The sequence below is a fragment of the Perca fluviatilis genome, chromosome 7 (genome assembly GCF_010015445.1).
Source record: "Perca fluviatilis chromosome 7, GENO_Pfluv_1.0, whole genome shotgun sequence".
Classification (NCBI taxonomy): Eukaryota; Metazoa; Chordata; class Actinopteri; order Perciformes; family Percidae; genus Perca; species Perca fluviatilis.
In genome coordinates, this window is record NC_053118.1 from 31,705,972 (window position 1) to 31,721,597 (window position 15,626).

A 15,626-nucleotide genomic window follows, 5' to 3' on the forward strand; every position below is an offset into this window, starting at 1 on the left:
GGAAGATGAACTACGTAGTTCTGTGTATTTGCTCCAACTGTGATACGGTTATGAGAACTGGTATTGCCTGTAAATTAGTCTCACTTTGCCAGACCATCCTCCAAGGTGCTGCGGAGGACGGTCTGGCTAGTCCACACAGCATTCCGTGATGGGAGAAAATCGTGCTCTGGTTTATTGGCATTGTACGTTCAAGTTGTGCAACAGAAAACTGGAGAGATAGTCTAGCTAGCTGTCTGGATTTACCCTGCAGAGATCTGAGGAGCAGTTAAACATAGTCCTCATAAATCCACCAGAGTTTAGAGTTGTTTTAAGGACAACATAACCTCACACAGTGAAAGGAGCTACTCGTCTAAGTCTGAATATCTCTTTTATCCTGCAGGTGAAAAGTCAAATCCAGTTTGACCTTTTTCCACAATGAAGGAATCATTCCCTGACCCACACAATGAGGGCAACCAAAAAAGGCACTAAGCAGCGATGAAAACAGTAGAAAATGATCTGATGCTAAAATAACCAACAATGCAAAAGTCTGAAATACAAAATATTTTCTGTAATCTTATCCTAAACCTCTTACTTTATTTGGAGGTTTGCTTGTAGGAGTGCACCAACTCAGACTCAACGAACTCTCCTAACCGTGGTAAATAAGCTTTTATCAACTTGATGGATGCCATCCGTTCATGAGCAGGTGCACACGTGTAAAATTTGATCATTCACACAATCAACGCCCCCCCAAAGTTACAGATACCTGTTTCATTACATTTGGGGGCATGTTTTACTTACAGAAATGCCGCCCACGAGTAAAGATTCTGGAGGCTGGACGAGAAATGAGAAAATCAGCTTTAGCTGTCAACGCCCTTAGTGGTTTGACATGAACTTGGCAATCCGTGAGGAAAAAAGGTCAAGCGGCACAAGGAGAGAGTAGGCGATGTTTCACTGTCAGGTGTTAAAATGGAGGATGTTCACCTGGACAGCAACTTGTGTAAAGATCCTGAGGCAGCTGCTGGAGTGTGATTTCCCCAGCAACTATACTATACTATCATTCAGATTACAGCATTATAGTATAGTTAGGTCAAAGGAAGACTATCTGGCCTGACTTGTACGACAAGCCCAGAGACTCCTCGTTAATTTCGTAATAAAAATGTGATAATTGAGGAAACAACAAGTATTTAAATGACTTGTCACTTTGTCTGGCGGCCGTTTTCCACCGTTTTGGCAGATAGCGTACAGCTGGTGTAGGCTATTGGAGTTTTCTTGTTAAAAACAGCTGCCTGCTGCTGCTGGAAACAGAGCCGACCAGTTAGAAACAGTACGCGGTACGCAACGGGCCGCAAAACCAAAAGAATGAGCTGAAAGAACCTAAAGCGCTCCGTAGAGCTGAGCGGAACTGCAGATTTATCTGATAATTCTCTGTAGGGTTTGTCACTACAAGTGACCACTTTCACATGACGTTTTGATCCATTGTGTTGATTAGTGCAGCTTTAAGAATGTAGCCATCCAGAAGAAGAGGAGTAGTTAGCGTGTCATATCCTCTGGAAAAGAACTAAAATGTTCTTAAATAACAAGATCACATCACACGTACAGAGAGACACCTAGAAAAATAGAGACGCTCCTTATCACAGTCAGACACAAACAGAGAGTACCTCTACTACTCACACTGAGTGTATTCTTGTAGCAGGGCGAATTCAGCTGGGGTCAGTGTGACCCATTTGTCCTGGCTGCTCATTGTGTTCAGACCTCGTTTATCCGTCCTCTGAGCATTCCCCGGGCAGCAACACACAGCGGGGCGTCACACGCTGGAAAACAACAGCAGACATCAGATCGCCTGCCCCATTCACAGCTGCAGACATCTCGTTTTACTTAATTGCTGTGAAAATGACAAAGCACGTTAAATGCACCAAATATGTGGCTGGATTGGAGCTGGAGACGCTGGTTTGCAATTAGAAGCTGTGGTTGTTTCTGCATTGTAAAAGGTCAGCAATACTGATATACTGTATGTCACTACATTAAAGATATAACAATGTCATTTTGCCTCAATTCCCATAACACCGATATGTCATATTTCCCAGGTTTCCTGCCTTTTCTTCCGCAGCTGTCATCTCAACGCTGGCCAAATGGTCCTTTGTATCCTGATCGCCGTATTTCTCAGAGTAGTTGCAAAAGACTTGACGTTTCAGGCAATCATGTTTGTCAGCCAGTTTAGGATGAAGCCAGAGTACAGCATCTACCATAATTAGAAACTGATGGAGAGCTTTTTATAGATGGAAACAAATGTCAGCAAAGTGTTTGAGAAAAATATAACGAGGGAAATAACAACTGACTATATATACACATAAATTTTTTATTTATTTACGTGTATTCATTATTATGTATCGAGAGGCTATGTTTATGTCCAGATGTATGTGCAACATTTTGTATTTAAAATTAGAATAAAAAACTTTTTAAACTGTTTATTTGATTTGATTGCTCGAGTGAGAATAAAACCCTAAACCTAGGAATTGCAATATTAATGCTACGCTCTAATGTCACATTAGAAATGTCATTGCAACAGCTGAAAAAAAAAGAAATATTACCCACCATCCCATTCACATTTGGTTTTTCAAGTAATCTAATCTTCTATAGCACCTCTAACACTATCCAGACCATTTATGGTATACATAGAGATTTGCGATTGATAAGAAAAGAGATATGAGAGTGTGAAGTACCCGTTTCATTTCGTGGGGAAAACTAAAACATGTCCGTTCAACTAATTGGCTCAGATAGAAGCATCATAGAAATGTTTGCAACAAGTAGAAGGGAAGTGGAAGGGTCCCTGTGTGAAAATAAAAGCCTAATTTGGGCATTCAAAGCTGCGTTGGTGCTGCTTTCCAAATTACCTTGCATCAGCCTGACTGGTTGCTATGATGACAATACGATCGAGTTTAAGCTAAATCGCCTTTTTACAGGCCCGTACTTATATTATTGAACCGAGTCCTATATCTAGCGTTTTACTGGAGGTAAATTAGAAGCTGCAAGTGTTCCTGCTAGAAGAGCATTTTTGACTGAACCTATTAAAACAAAATTTAGACCATCACGGAGAAACTAAATATTTTAGCAGCAGATTTGCAGCCAATGTTTAAGACAGAATGATGCACTTTATCAAAGAAAAAATACAAGAGCATCAATCAAGTGAATTTGTGTTACAGGTTTGTATTATGTAGCTGTTGAGACGGAGAAACCGTTTCTCCGTCATGTAAAAAGGATTGTTAACATGCCTCACTAATATTTGCCACCATAAGAGCTGTACCAATTAGATTATACAACCTAACCTTCTGTTGGAATTTATATGGCCTTGTTTTCCCTCTTGTGAGTGCGCGCGTACAGTAATTGTATGTTTGTGAAGATGTCGATCAGGCATCTGTGTGGGTGTTGTGTGTGTTACATCGCCAGTGGAGCGTTTGCCCCAATTACTGATACTGTGCATCAACAAGTGGTAATGTTCATTCATGTGAAGGACGGATGTGTGTTTTTGAATGCATGTATGTAAATAATATACACTGATGTGCTTTTTAGTGAAGGTTAAATCCATCTAATTTTGTTTGGACTCGTGTCTATGTGTGACTGTGTGTATGCGTGTGTGTGTGTGTGTGTGTGTGTGTGTGTGTGTGTGTGTGTGTGTGTGTGTGTGTGTGTGTGTGTGTGTGTGTGTGTGTGTGTGTGTGTAGCCATGTGTGAATACATGTGCAGGAACTTGTACCCTTGTGGTAGGCTATACATTTTACCTTGAAGAACCACAGCATGAAAGGGCAATTACATAAACAAAAGCTATATAAATTATGAAGGGAGCATCATCATCATTATTATTATTATTATTATTATTATTATTATTATTATTATTATTATTATTATTATAACGTAGACCACAAGCAAAGGGAAAGTAAAGGGAAAGCAGCAGTCAACACAATGTGCAGCAACCAGTGTTTGTGTGTGAACACGCTGGGTGCGTGGGAATCAACCTCCCTCGCATAAACTTTGATCTGCTGCTGGAGCTGAAACTAGAAAAACACTCAAACGCTGCAAGGTCTCATTTAATGTTTTTTTACAGACAGCAGAAAAAAAGGAGCTGATAGAAGTCTTGTTATTCATCTTAAATCTCCAATGAGTCTAATCCCAACACAGGGATACCATTTCTTAAAACAGCACTGATGTGTGCAGTATATCCCTGCTGGGCACTACGCTGTAATCCTTGTCCTCTTTCTCTTTCTGGTGTTGCCTAACTGCAACCCAGACTCGCTGGGCATCCTTTCAACAATCAAAATCCATTTCCACAAATGTCATCAGATCCGTTTCATTGTCCTCCGGTGATGCAGTGAGGATATTCAGCGTGGATCCATGCGCTATGCAGCCCACTGACAGAAGACCTGCGCTAAGACACCACTGATGCCACGACACACAGATACAGTAGGCAGTGGCCACTGCGACATACGGCTACATGAATGAGATGTTTCATCAACATGAAGCTCACCTTCTGCAGAGCTAGAGGGAACCACCAAGAGAGGATGAGGGAGGAGTCCTCCGGGCAGATGTTTTTCAGATGAAGAGCCTCAGTCACATTCCTGCTGTATCCTCCTCCGGGTCTTCTGTCAACTGCGAGGCAGAAGTGGATTGTTTGTAATTAGACAGAGTATCTGTGTATGAAAGAGGAGACGAAGGAGCAGCAGCCCTCTCCGCTGCATGTGAGTGTATGAGTATGTGGATTGTGTTTGTTTTTCTCTGGTAAGAGCAGCATCGCCGGAACTGTGGAGTGGAGTGGAGTAGAGAGAGAGAGAGAGAGAGGGAAAGAGGGAGAGCAGAATTAACCCTTAACACTGCTCTGCCTGCAATGATCAGTTTTCCATACTCCCGCTCTCTCACGTCACATCCCTCCATCCCTCCCCCCAATCACTCAGGTCCTCACCTTCCCCTCCCTCCAAAGAATAAAAAAAAAAAAAAAGGTCCTGAGCTTTCTTGCTTTCTTCTTTTCTATCCGTCTCTCTCATCTCTCTCCTCCTTTCAAGCCATTACTACTCCGGTCACTGTGGCACGCCTCAGCTGGCCGCATTAGCATTCAACGCGACAGGCGGTAAGTGCAGCAACCTGTGGGCTACCCTGAGAGAAGGCGGGAAAAAGAGAACGACGAAGACAGAGAGGGAGGAGAGGCTGGGGGGTTGAAGCACACGGAGGGAAAATTATGACAAATAGGGACAAATAGAGAGAGAAAGAGGATGAATATGCTGCAGTTGTGTGACAAATTCTTCATTTAGTTTTCCCGTCTTGTTTTCTGGGGACGCAAAGACATGAAGATTTGAAAGCACTATACAGAGAATGCACACTCAAATACCTGTATATGCTGTACACTTATCAAAAAATTCATAAAAATGTGCAGACATCTCTGTTCTAGATCTTTACAGTATCGGAATCAAAAACCTTGGCTGCATTATTTAGTCTCGTCTGACGAAATTAACACCAATAGCCACAGCATCGCAGGAGATGTAAGAAATCTTACAAGTTAACGCAGAATGATCATACGGACTAAAAAAATTGCAAAGTAATAAGAACAAAGGAAAAAATGAGAATCCCACAGCATTTTAGAAATTTGGACTCAACTCAGTTTTTAATAAAAAAGGCGCACACCTACAGCACAGTTCACATTAACATAAAGTAGATCAATAACACAGAAAACAAATCAATACAAATAATTATATAACCGCACAATAATTTAAACACCCGTACTGTAAATATACTGTTTATACTACTGTTTTGAGAGACGTTTCGTCGTCTGAATCACATCTTTTATCACCATAATATGTGAGAGAAAAGAAAATTCCCCACACACTGTCCTATTTATTTGCAATAGACCATTATTTAGAAATAAGTTTCGGTCCTTAGACCTTGAACATGTTTGGTTGTTTGGTTGAAAAAAATAAAAAATAATAATTAATTTTCTGGAGAGGACAGTATTGAAAATAAATAAGTAATATTCTCCACATTGACTACTGTCTAGAAGATCATGAGCCAGACATTTCACCTTCAGCCACAGTAGTGAAACTGCAGTACAATATAAATGGCTTTGTAGAGCATACAGTCACAGCAAAACCCTTCTGCAGGAGACATAAAGGTTACTCAATAACAATTTTCTGCCCTGCTGTTCTGCCTTTCAGACTAGACTGTAAAGATAAAAAGGACTCAGCTATAAGCATTCTGCTTCCTGGAACAGACCTAATGTCTTCAATTCATTTACCAGCCCACCTTTAGAAACCTTTACATTGCTCCCACCTTTTACGTAGCCCTCCGCCTACAGGAACCACCATTTACTGTATCTGACCCACGAGCCTCAGCATGGATTGAGTTTAATGAAAGATCACTAAACAATGACCCAGATATGGGGGGCATGTGTGGGTTTTTGTTTTAGTGCTGCCTCCGAGCTGTCCATGTAGGTCATTTGGATGTGTAGTTTACATTTGTATCAGAGAGGCAGAGGAGTTGAAGTATTGACATGTCCCTCACATGTGACTGTCAGTGGGTAATTACAGGGCATTTCAATCAGCAGAGACTTCCTTGCAAATATGAACATATTTATTGTACAGACAAACATGAAAATGTAACAAGTCTCTGGGGATTGGACTCCATCGAAACCATGTCATAAAAGGGGTAGTGAAACCCAAACATATCCCCCGATGGAGTCCAGACACTGGAGGTGGTGATGAAGGTGCATAGGAACCAATCAATAGCCAAGCGCTGACGATACCCGAGGCCGTGGGCGAGACCACCGGTGGTTGAAGGGGAGGAGGCGGGACGCACTCCATTCCTGAAACGACATCTGACAACCGCAGGGGAGAGAGCAGATTTAAAACAGGATGTCATGCCGTGATAGGCTTGTGACAAATGGCCGACTGCTTGGTTTGACTAACAACGACACAGCTGAATCTGATTGACTACTGACAAGTGACATGCCATGAAACAGCTGATCAATTAGGATTGATGAAAAAAGGAATATGAAGTCTTCCCGTAAGAACTTACGCTGAGCTCCATTTGGGCTAAACACCACCAAAACTGCTCCTTAAAGCGGAGGGAAACTGCCGATTGGGTGAAAACTATCTGTGCGTTTGTCATTACGGGTGACCCCTTTTACATTACATGTAGTCATTTGAAGTATTGTTATTATGAAAATATTGACTAGTGCAGCTTTAATATTAAAATATAAATGATATGATTAATATTAAGGTTTATTCTTGAACTTTGAAACCGTACTTTTACAAAACAATATTATCTCAGGGTACACTTATCCATAGTCTTGCTTTGCCAGACCCTCCTCCAAAGCGCGCTGAAGGAGGGTCTGGCTACTCCACATAGCATAAAACGTGCTCTGGTTTAATGGCATTTCTTTCAACCAATCAGAATCGTTATAGGCGGTGCTAAACTCCGCACAGAGCCCCTGCAAAATAGTCGTGCGAGAGAAAACTCAGATTGGACAGATAGTCTAGCTAGCTGTCTGGATTTACCCTGCAGAGATCTGAGGAGCAGTTAACCATATAGTCCTCAGAAATCCACCAAATTTAAAATTTCAACACAAAGAAAGCGGAAGGAAACGGGAGTGTGCATCAGGCTGAATTTCCTGCAGCACCGGCGCAATCCCGGAAGTGGAACACGAAGGATATAGACTAACTTGAGCAAACTCCATCCACTGAGGAAGACTATCCCCTCGTATCATTTCTTGAAAAATCCTTGATTCCTTTCCTCGCCTCCTCACGTCTACCTCCTAAGGAAGAAACACGAGGAGATAGGAGTCGAGGCAACAAGCACTTCACAAAATGACATCTGTGCTCAGGAGCTGTCATTTTAAAGCAACGTCAATTAAATATGATATATCGTCTTTTCTACGTCAGTGCCAAAAGTACTTCTGCAAAAGGATACACTTGCATCCTTGTGCATCCTCACTGATAGCTTCTCCGTCAAGCCTCCTCTCTCCTCCAGATGCAGTTAAGGAATTGAGACATCCTTCAAGATTATTTGTTCAATTTTTATAATCATTATTTTATATATAATTTATATGTTGCTTACTTTTTGTGGCATGTTTTGTTTTCTTCTATTTTGATTTATATTATGTATCATATTTTAAGTTCGGCTGTCAGCATTTTTTAACATTTATGAGCAAAGGCCTTTCAATTTTAATGAATTCTGTATTTTAGTGACAGATACAGTACAGTGGTATAACAATAACAAACACCTAAAATAAATGGAGATCAGTCAGTATATTTTAGAATGTCTAAATAAATACAATCTGAATACTTTTTTCTAATTGCTATACCACTGTTGCACATTTATTTTCTACATTTAGGGAATAAAACATGACCCTCAGACACCAGACACTTATCATGTGGGATATTAATATGTGCTGTATATGACCTAAAAGACAGCGCTCTGTATTTCTGAGGGTTTTGTTGTGCATGTGGGTCAGGTTACAGTCCCAAAATACAGGGAATTACAGTAATCAAGCCGAGAGGTGAAAAAGCATGGATAACCATGGATCCAGGTCCTGGTGGGATAAAAACGGCTTTAATTTGGCTAACATTCTAAGCTGATAAAAGCTGCCCTTTCACAACACGACTGACTTGTTAGTTCAAATTCAATGAAGTGTCCAGGAAGACACTTTAAGATTTTTAAAAAGGGGCCCAAGCTCATTGGTTAGGATGCTGACAGAGCTCGAAGGGCCAAAACATGATCACTTCAGTTTTGTCTCCATTTAAATGAAGGAAGTTTCTTGCCATCCAACATTTGATGTCATTCAGGCAGTTGAAAAGGTTTTTCAGAGAGCAGGCACTGTTGGGTGTAACTGGAATGTAAAATTGTGTATGTTAGAGATTATTACCTCAGAACATGATTACTACATCTCACAGTGTTGACTCCCTAAGCATTAGCCAGAGCTGATACTAATGCACTGATGATTACAGCACTTCTCATACAGTACATATCGCAGCCTGAACCCTGTGAGCGGCAGATGGATTGTAGAATAAATACACTGTGATGGTAATCAACATCCAACTTCCAAGATCCAATCAAATCACCCGGTTGCTCAGAAGAGAGCTGGCAACTCTGTTACCACCATGACCCCCCTGACTGTGACAGCAGCCCGTAGCACATATATCAATTCTACCCCACTACTAGCCCTCTGTGCTATAAATAGCAGCCTGAGTGTGGAATCTAGTGTAGAACACAATGTATCATAATGGGACCATTATGTAAGGCCCTGTCCGGTGCATCAACACACAGGCTGACTCTGGGTCTTCCTTCCCATGGGGAAAAGACCCCACTGATGCTGGCTAGATGACAGACAGCTGGGTCTCCCTTAGTTACTATACATCCCGGGGACAAAGCAAAAGAGCATTCAGGAGTACAGAAAGACTGACATCAATGTACAAACACTTCATACAGTAGTAGCCTGTAGGCTTCTACCATTTCCAGGAAATGTCTTGTGCTGTATGTACTGGGAGTACTAATCATTTTCATTCCAGATTGCTACACGTACAAGACAAATGTTTTGTATTTTGAGGTAAAGCACATATTCCTACACAACTCAGACTCCACCGACTGCAATCATATACACAAATTATTTGCTTTTGGAAATATATTTTGGATGAAATGTGTTTTGGTTGGCTACGATTAGGCTGCTAGACACTTTGTAAGGTTAGGAAGTAAAATCGTTGCAAAGCTTTAAGCCAGCGTCCTTTTTAAATATTTAGTCCACCTGAACTTAAAATGCATTTGTCTTCTGTATAAATCACATGTCCTGCATAATCCTTCAAGAAATATAAATGAAGAAAATTAATATTTGATATTTTTTTGTTTCATGATGGTACCCCCCCATTTTCACCAAACATTCACAAGGGAAAAGTGGCCTGCTAATGTCAGTTTGCAGGCTACTTAGCTGGTCAGCTGCCGCATGTAAACGTCCCTGAAAATATCCCTTTGGTCCATTTAGATGCTGGTGTGGCTTGAACACAAGTTTAACTTTTTCTCTCATTCCCCTGACGGGGCTCAGCCTGCCAGCCTCTGTCGATCAAACAGACACCAAAACACCCCTGTAGTAGGCTGAGATGAAAAGGACATTTCCCAAAATGCCTTTTTTCTTCATAAAAAAAAAAAAAAAAAAAAAAATACTACCAACACATTTAAAACATGTTGACATTATTTTTGACTTTCATTAAACCTCAAAGACTAACTGCTGCCTTCAATCTTAATGAAAATGTGTTAGCTCCAAGGCTGTTCACCTACATAGTAACAGTTTCATTATAATATCTAAAATGTTATTTGTAAGTCAGAGGCGGAAGATTAAAGCCACCATGTGTGGACTCACTGATTGATCAATTAGTGTTCTGATTCCTCTCTTAGTTTCTTTGGTCATGACACTAAACCAAAACTTGCTAAGTATACTTTTTTATGCATTCAGATCTGGTACACTAAAGTTGCATTCATTTGAAACCACTTAAGTTGTACTGATGAGATTGTACTTAAAGCTACTGTGTGTAGGATTTAAAAAATTCTCAACTTTGGTGCCAACTGCTGGTCACACGATACACAATACAAGATACTTGTCAGTGAGGCGTTATTATGGAACCCAGGCAACTTCTAGGAAAGGCCCGCCCTTCAATGGCATTCACGCACTACTATTGGCCAGGCGTCCATGCTTACGTAAGGAAACGTAACCCGATTTGTTCAGGTCCTATCCCCTGACCAATCGGCTATCCTAACCTTAAAATGTCATATGACATGGTGCTCTTTGGATGCTTTTATATAGACCTTAGTGGTCCCCTAATACTGTATCTGTAGTCTCTTTTATATAGGCCTTAGTGGTCTCCTAATACTGTATCTGAAGTCTCTTTTATATAGACCTTAGTGGTCCCCTAATACTGTATCTGAAGTCTCTTTTATATAGGCCTTAGTGGTCCCCTAATACTGTATCTGAAGTCTCTTTTATATAGACCTTAGTGGTCCCCTAATACTGTATCTGAAGTCTCTTTTATATAGGCCTTAGTGGTCCCCTAATACTGTATCTGAAATCTCTTTTATATAGACCTTAGTGGTCCCCTAATACTGTATCTGAAGTCTCTTTTATATAGACCTTAGTGGTCCCCTAATACTGTATCTGAAGTCTCTTTTATATAGGCCTTAGTGGTCCCCTAATACTGTATCTGAAATCTCTTTTATATAGACCTTAGTGGTCCCCTAATACTGTATCCGAAGTCTCTTTCCCGAAATTCAGCCTTGGTGCAGAATTACAGCCACTAGAGCCACTCCCACAATGAGCTTTCCTTAGTATGTGCCATTTCTGTGTCTGTAGATTTAAATGCTATTGAGGAGGAGAGAGGGGGGCAAGGTGGAGGGTGGGGGTGTGGCCTTGACCAACTGCAATGCTTTGAAAGCCATGATGTCTCTCTCTTTCTCATGGGCAGGCCAATATCTCTGGGCGGGCAAAGCAGAGAAAGGGGAGGTAACCTTGCTCCTTATGACATCATAAGGAGCAACATTCCAGATTGGCCCATCTGAGCTTTCATTTTCTCAAAGGCAGAGCAGGATACCCAGGGCTCGGTTTACACCTATCACCATTTCTAGCCACTGGGGGGACCATAGGCAGGCTGGGGGAACGCATATTAATGTTAAAAAACCTCATAAAGTGACATTTTCATGCCATGGGACCTTTAACCACTCGAGGTCAATGCCTAACCCCAACCAATCGAGCTGCTTCGTAGGGTGGGCCTTTCCTAGAAGTTACCTATAATAACGAGATTTTCACCCATTTCTCAGATGAAAGATGGATTACTTAATTTATGTCCATCATCCACACCATCCACTGGTTCAGACAGTTGAGCATACAGGGTAATGCAGCAATCATAGAGCATCATACAGCATGTATGTCTGTCTAGTGTGTGCTTGCATGTACCCATATTTATGCATTTATGCATGTGTGTGTAGTGGGACTCCCCTCTGTCCCCATGCAGACAGTTGGAGCAGAGCGTTGGACTATATTACCATAGCATGAGTCACTGGAACATTCTGTGGCTCTGAGGGAGCAAATCACATTTGTTTGCTCTTCCCATCTGCCATGTAATGAGGAAAAGAGGAGGAAAAAGGAGCACAGGAAAAAAAAGATGTTTTAGCTAGTGTGTGAAGTTAGTTTAATTGTGTATCCAAAGATAAAATCCCACATGTGGGCTGTAGATTAAACAGAGTTAAAATAAAGATGAAAGTAAGTTTAATTGATAATCTGCTAAATGTCTGCTAAAATGCTCATTGCTGCACTGCACTTCCCAGAGCTCGCCTGTCAATCAAACAAGGTGGGGGCGGGACTGATATGCTTTTCTTTGGGATTTCTGTTGATGCAGTATGAGTTTCTGTAGCTGGTGTTTCTTTAGGTTTCTTTTCTTTTTCTTGTCAGCTTTGGTGGTGATACAGTATGAGCGTGTGTTCGAGGCACCTGTGGAGTCTCAACAAAATGTGTGTATAATTAAATCCTAGAAATCATAAAACATTTAAAAAAACATTTGTTTTCTTCTTCTTCTTCATCTTCTACTTCAGAAGTAACAATACATTTAAAAAAATCATGTCGACATAGACGGACGACTCAATGTGATTTCAGTTGGACTTTACAGGTTGAAAGAAATGCCATTAAACCAGAGCATGTTTTATGCTGTGTAGTTGCCAGACCCTCCTTTAGCGCGCTTTGGAGGAGGGTCTGGCAAGGTGAGACTATGGATAAGTGTACCCTGAGATAATATTGTTTTGTAAAAGTAACGAGCATGTCTCTAATATACTGAGGTGCAAGGCCATTGAGAGCTTTATATACTTGGAGCAGAACCTTAAAATCAATGCTAGCCTTTACTGGGAGCCAGTGTAAAAGTCTAAGGACAGGTGTAATATGTTCAAACTCCTTTGTTCCAGTCAGAACGCGTGCAGCCGCATTTTGAATTAATTCTAGTCGCTGCACAGCTGATTTCGGGACGCCGGTGAACAGAGCGTTACAGTAATCTAATCTACTTGTTATAAATGCGTGAATCACTTTTTCAGAGTCAGAAAGCCCCTTAATTTAGAAATATTTTTAAGATGGTAGAAAACTGATTTTGTGACTTGATTGATATGACGCTTAAAATTTAAATCACTGGCTAAAATTACACCCAGATTTCTAGCTTCGCATTTGCTCTCCAGAGAGAGAACTGAGATGAGCCACAATTGTCTGTCTCTGAGCCTTAGCACCAAAGATAAGTATTTCTGTTTTATCCTTGTTTAGTTGTAAGAAGTTCTGACATCCACATATTGATATCATAAATACAATTAATAAGGATATGTCCAGCTGTGAATCATCTGCATAGTTATGGTAATTTATGTTGTGTTTCTTTATAACATGTGCAAGTGGGAGCATGTAGAGATTAAACAATAATGGTCCAAGAACTGAATCTTGGGGAACTCCACACATAATGGCCATTCTGACCGAGACAAAATCCCCAATGGACACAAAGAATTGCCTATCCAGCAGGTAAATTCTAAACCAGTTTAAGACTGGACCAGACAGGCCAACCCATGTTTCTAATCTGTGCAATAAAATCTGACGGTCAACGGTGTCAAAGGCGGCACTGAGATCCAGGAGCACAAGGACAGATAATTTATTTTAATCAGTGTTTATATGCAGATCATTCACAACATATCAAAGTAAATATAAACCATGAAACGGAGATTTAAAAAAGTGTGCCCCTCCAACTCATCATGACTAATTCACATCTCTAAAAAAGCTTTTATCTCAAAGACACCTCACATCAAAATCTTGTAGATGCACTTGATAGCAGATTTACTAATGAGGGGAAGCACAATCATGCATTTACACTATTGTAGCAGGCGCAAGCACATGAAAGGTGATATTGGTGGTTGTCTGGTTCATTCAGGCGTTTGCAGGTTTTCCTGACCACTGCTGATGTGATTTGTACTCGACCCAGTGAGCAGAACACATTCTTACGCTAGCGCAAGTGCTGTGATGATATCAAACTGGCATGCGAATGTCTTCATTCACATCTCGTGGGGAGCAGCAGAGGCACCGTATTCCTCGGTCTCTCTCTGTGTGAAGGAAAACAGAGAGGCCTTTGAATATTTTTTCTTTCATTTCAATTTCCATCATCTTCTTGACAGTGACACTATTCCATTCCTAATTTGAGTGTTGTGTGTTTGTGTGGTGACATTCCACATTTGTTATTGTCAACAAATCTAATGAAAAGACCAAAATTACTGCCTGTCTATCAAAAGCCTAGTAGTGTATTCCTCTGTGCCATAAATCTCCATTGTTATCCAAGAACTATTAACAAGACTGGTCTACAGCCATGCTAGCAGCTCTGTAAGGCTGTACTTTGAGCTAAATGCTAACACTAGCAGGGCAACATGCTCACAATGACAATTGGCATGGTGTTTGTGTACCAGGTATGATATTTACAATGTACACCATCTTAATTTAGCAGGTTAGCTACATGCTAGTCTCGCATTGCAAAACCCAGCTCTACAGTGGTGTGGAGATAGGTCTGGCTACACCACACATACATTTTTGGATATAAAAAAAAAAAACGCTCTGGGTTGTTTGCATTTCTTTAAAACAATACCAAATATCATGGGTGGCGTTAAGCTTCGGTCGCAAAGATGGTGGCGCTGCAAAATAGTCTCGGGAAGGAAATTGTTTCGGTGGAACATATACACCGCAAAAGAAAATGCCATAAAATATTAAATTAAGTTAATCGTCACACAATACAGTAACGTGAGCTATTTAAATTAGCTGCATACATGGTTAAATGTAATTTGCTCTTACCAGTGCATTGCAGTGTGTATTTTGTCCATAGCAAGTCTCCGCTATTCAGTCCCAAAATGTTCCAGTTAGAGAGTAAATTACGTAAACATTCTTGTAAATCTTTACAACCATTCCCCAAAAGAAACAAGCATACCAGCCTTTTTGCATGATCCAAATTTTCATCAAAACTTGCCATTTTGAGGTTGTAACTTTCTAGCTTAAAGTCGATTTCCTGAAAGGCAAGGGACATCCAGCGATTATCCAGTAAATAAACCGTTGTTGATCCAGACTAGCTACAGACTGAATAGTTGCCGAGACATTTCACTCAAAATCACAAAGGTGAAACTCATAGTGGCGCTAAAGGGAAAGTCAGAAAAATCATCACACACACACTGTAGTTTATTTTGACTCAATCCCACAAACAGTACACCAACATGCTGCCCCAAATACTCACTAGAGCATCAAATGTGTATTAATCAATCACACACAGCACCCCTGCAATGAACACATTAGTTGAGTTAAAACCAAATGGCACCCTCCGCTGCTAAAAAAGAAGCCAATGCAGAAGTGCCAAAAACTGCAGGTCCTCGAGTGGCCACTTCAGGCTGGCTCCAAACGGGAGTCAATCCCCATAGACCCTCACATTGACATGCCCAATTTTACAGCAGAAATAAACATGTTTACAGCCTGGTACAAAAAAATGTTTTTGGTCTCTATAGTAGGGCTGCACAATATATTGATTTTTTTTTAGCGTTATCACGATATCCACTTGCACAATAAAACGAAACGAAAGACTGCG

At 40.8% G+C, this 15,626-nt stretch overlaps 1 protein-coding gene across 4 annotated transcripts in view; it reads right to left on the reverse strand.

The window, feature by feature from the left end:
- The window catches only part of LOC120562591 (diacylglycerol kinase beta-like), a 61,631-nt gene that overhangs the window by 42,987 nt on the left and 3,018 nt on the right, over nt 1-15,626 (reverse strand). For 3 of the 4 annotated variants that reach the window (XM_039806384.1, XM_039806385.1, XM_039806382.1), the window contains exons 1-2: nt 4,499-4,846; nt 1,651-1,790 (exon numbers count right to left, since the gene is read on the reverse strand). In XM_039806384.1, coding sequence (XP_039662318.1) covers nt 1,651-1,720 — 70 coding nt within the window. In that variant the 5' untranslated portion in view covers nt 1,721-1,790; nt 4,499-4,846. Of the gene's footprint in view, nt 1-1,650; nt 1,791-4,498; nt 4,847-15,626 lie in introns of those variants that run through there. The other variant, XM_039806383.1, reaches the window with a different exon arrangement.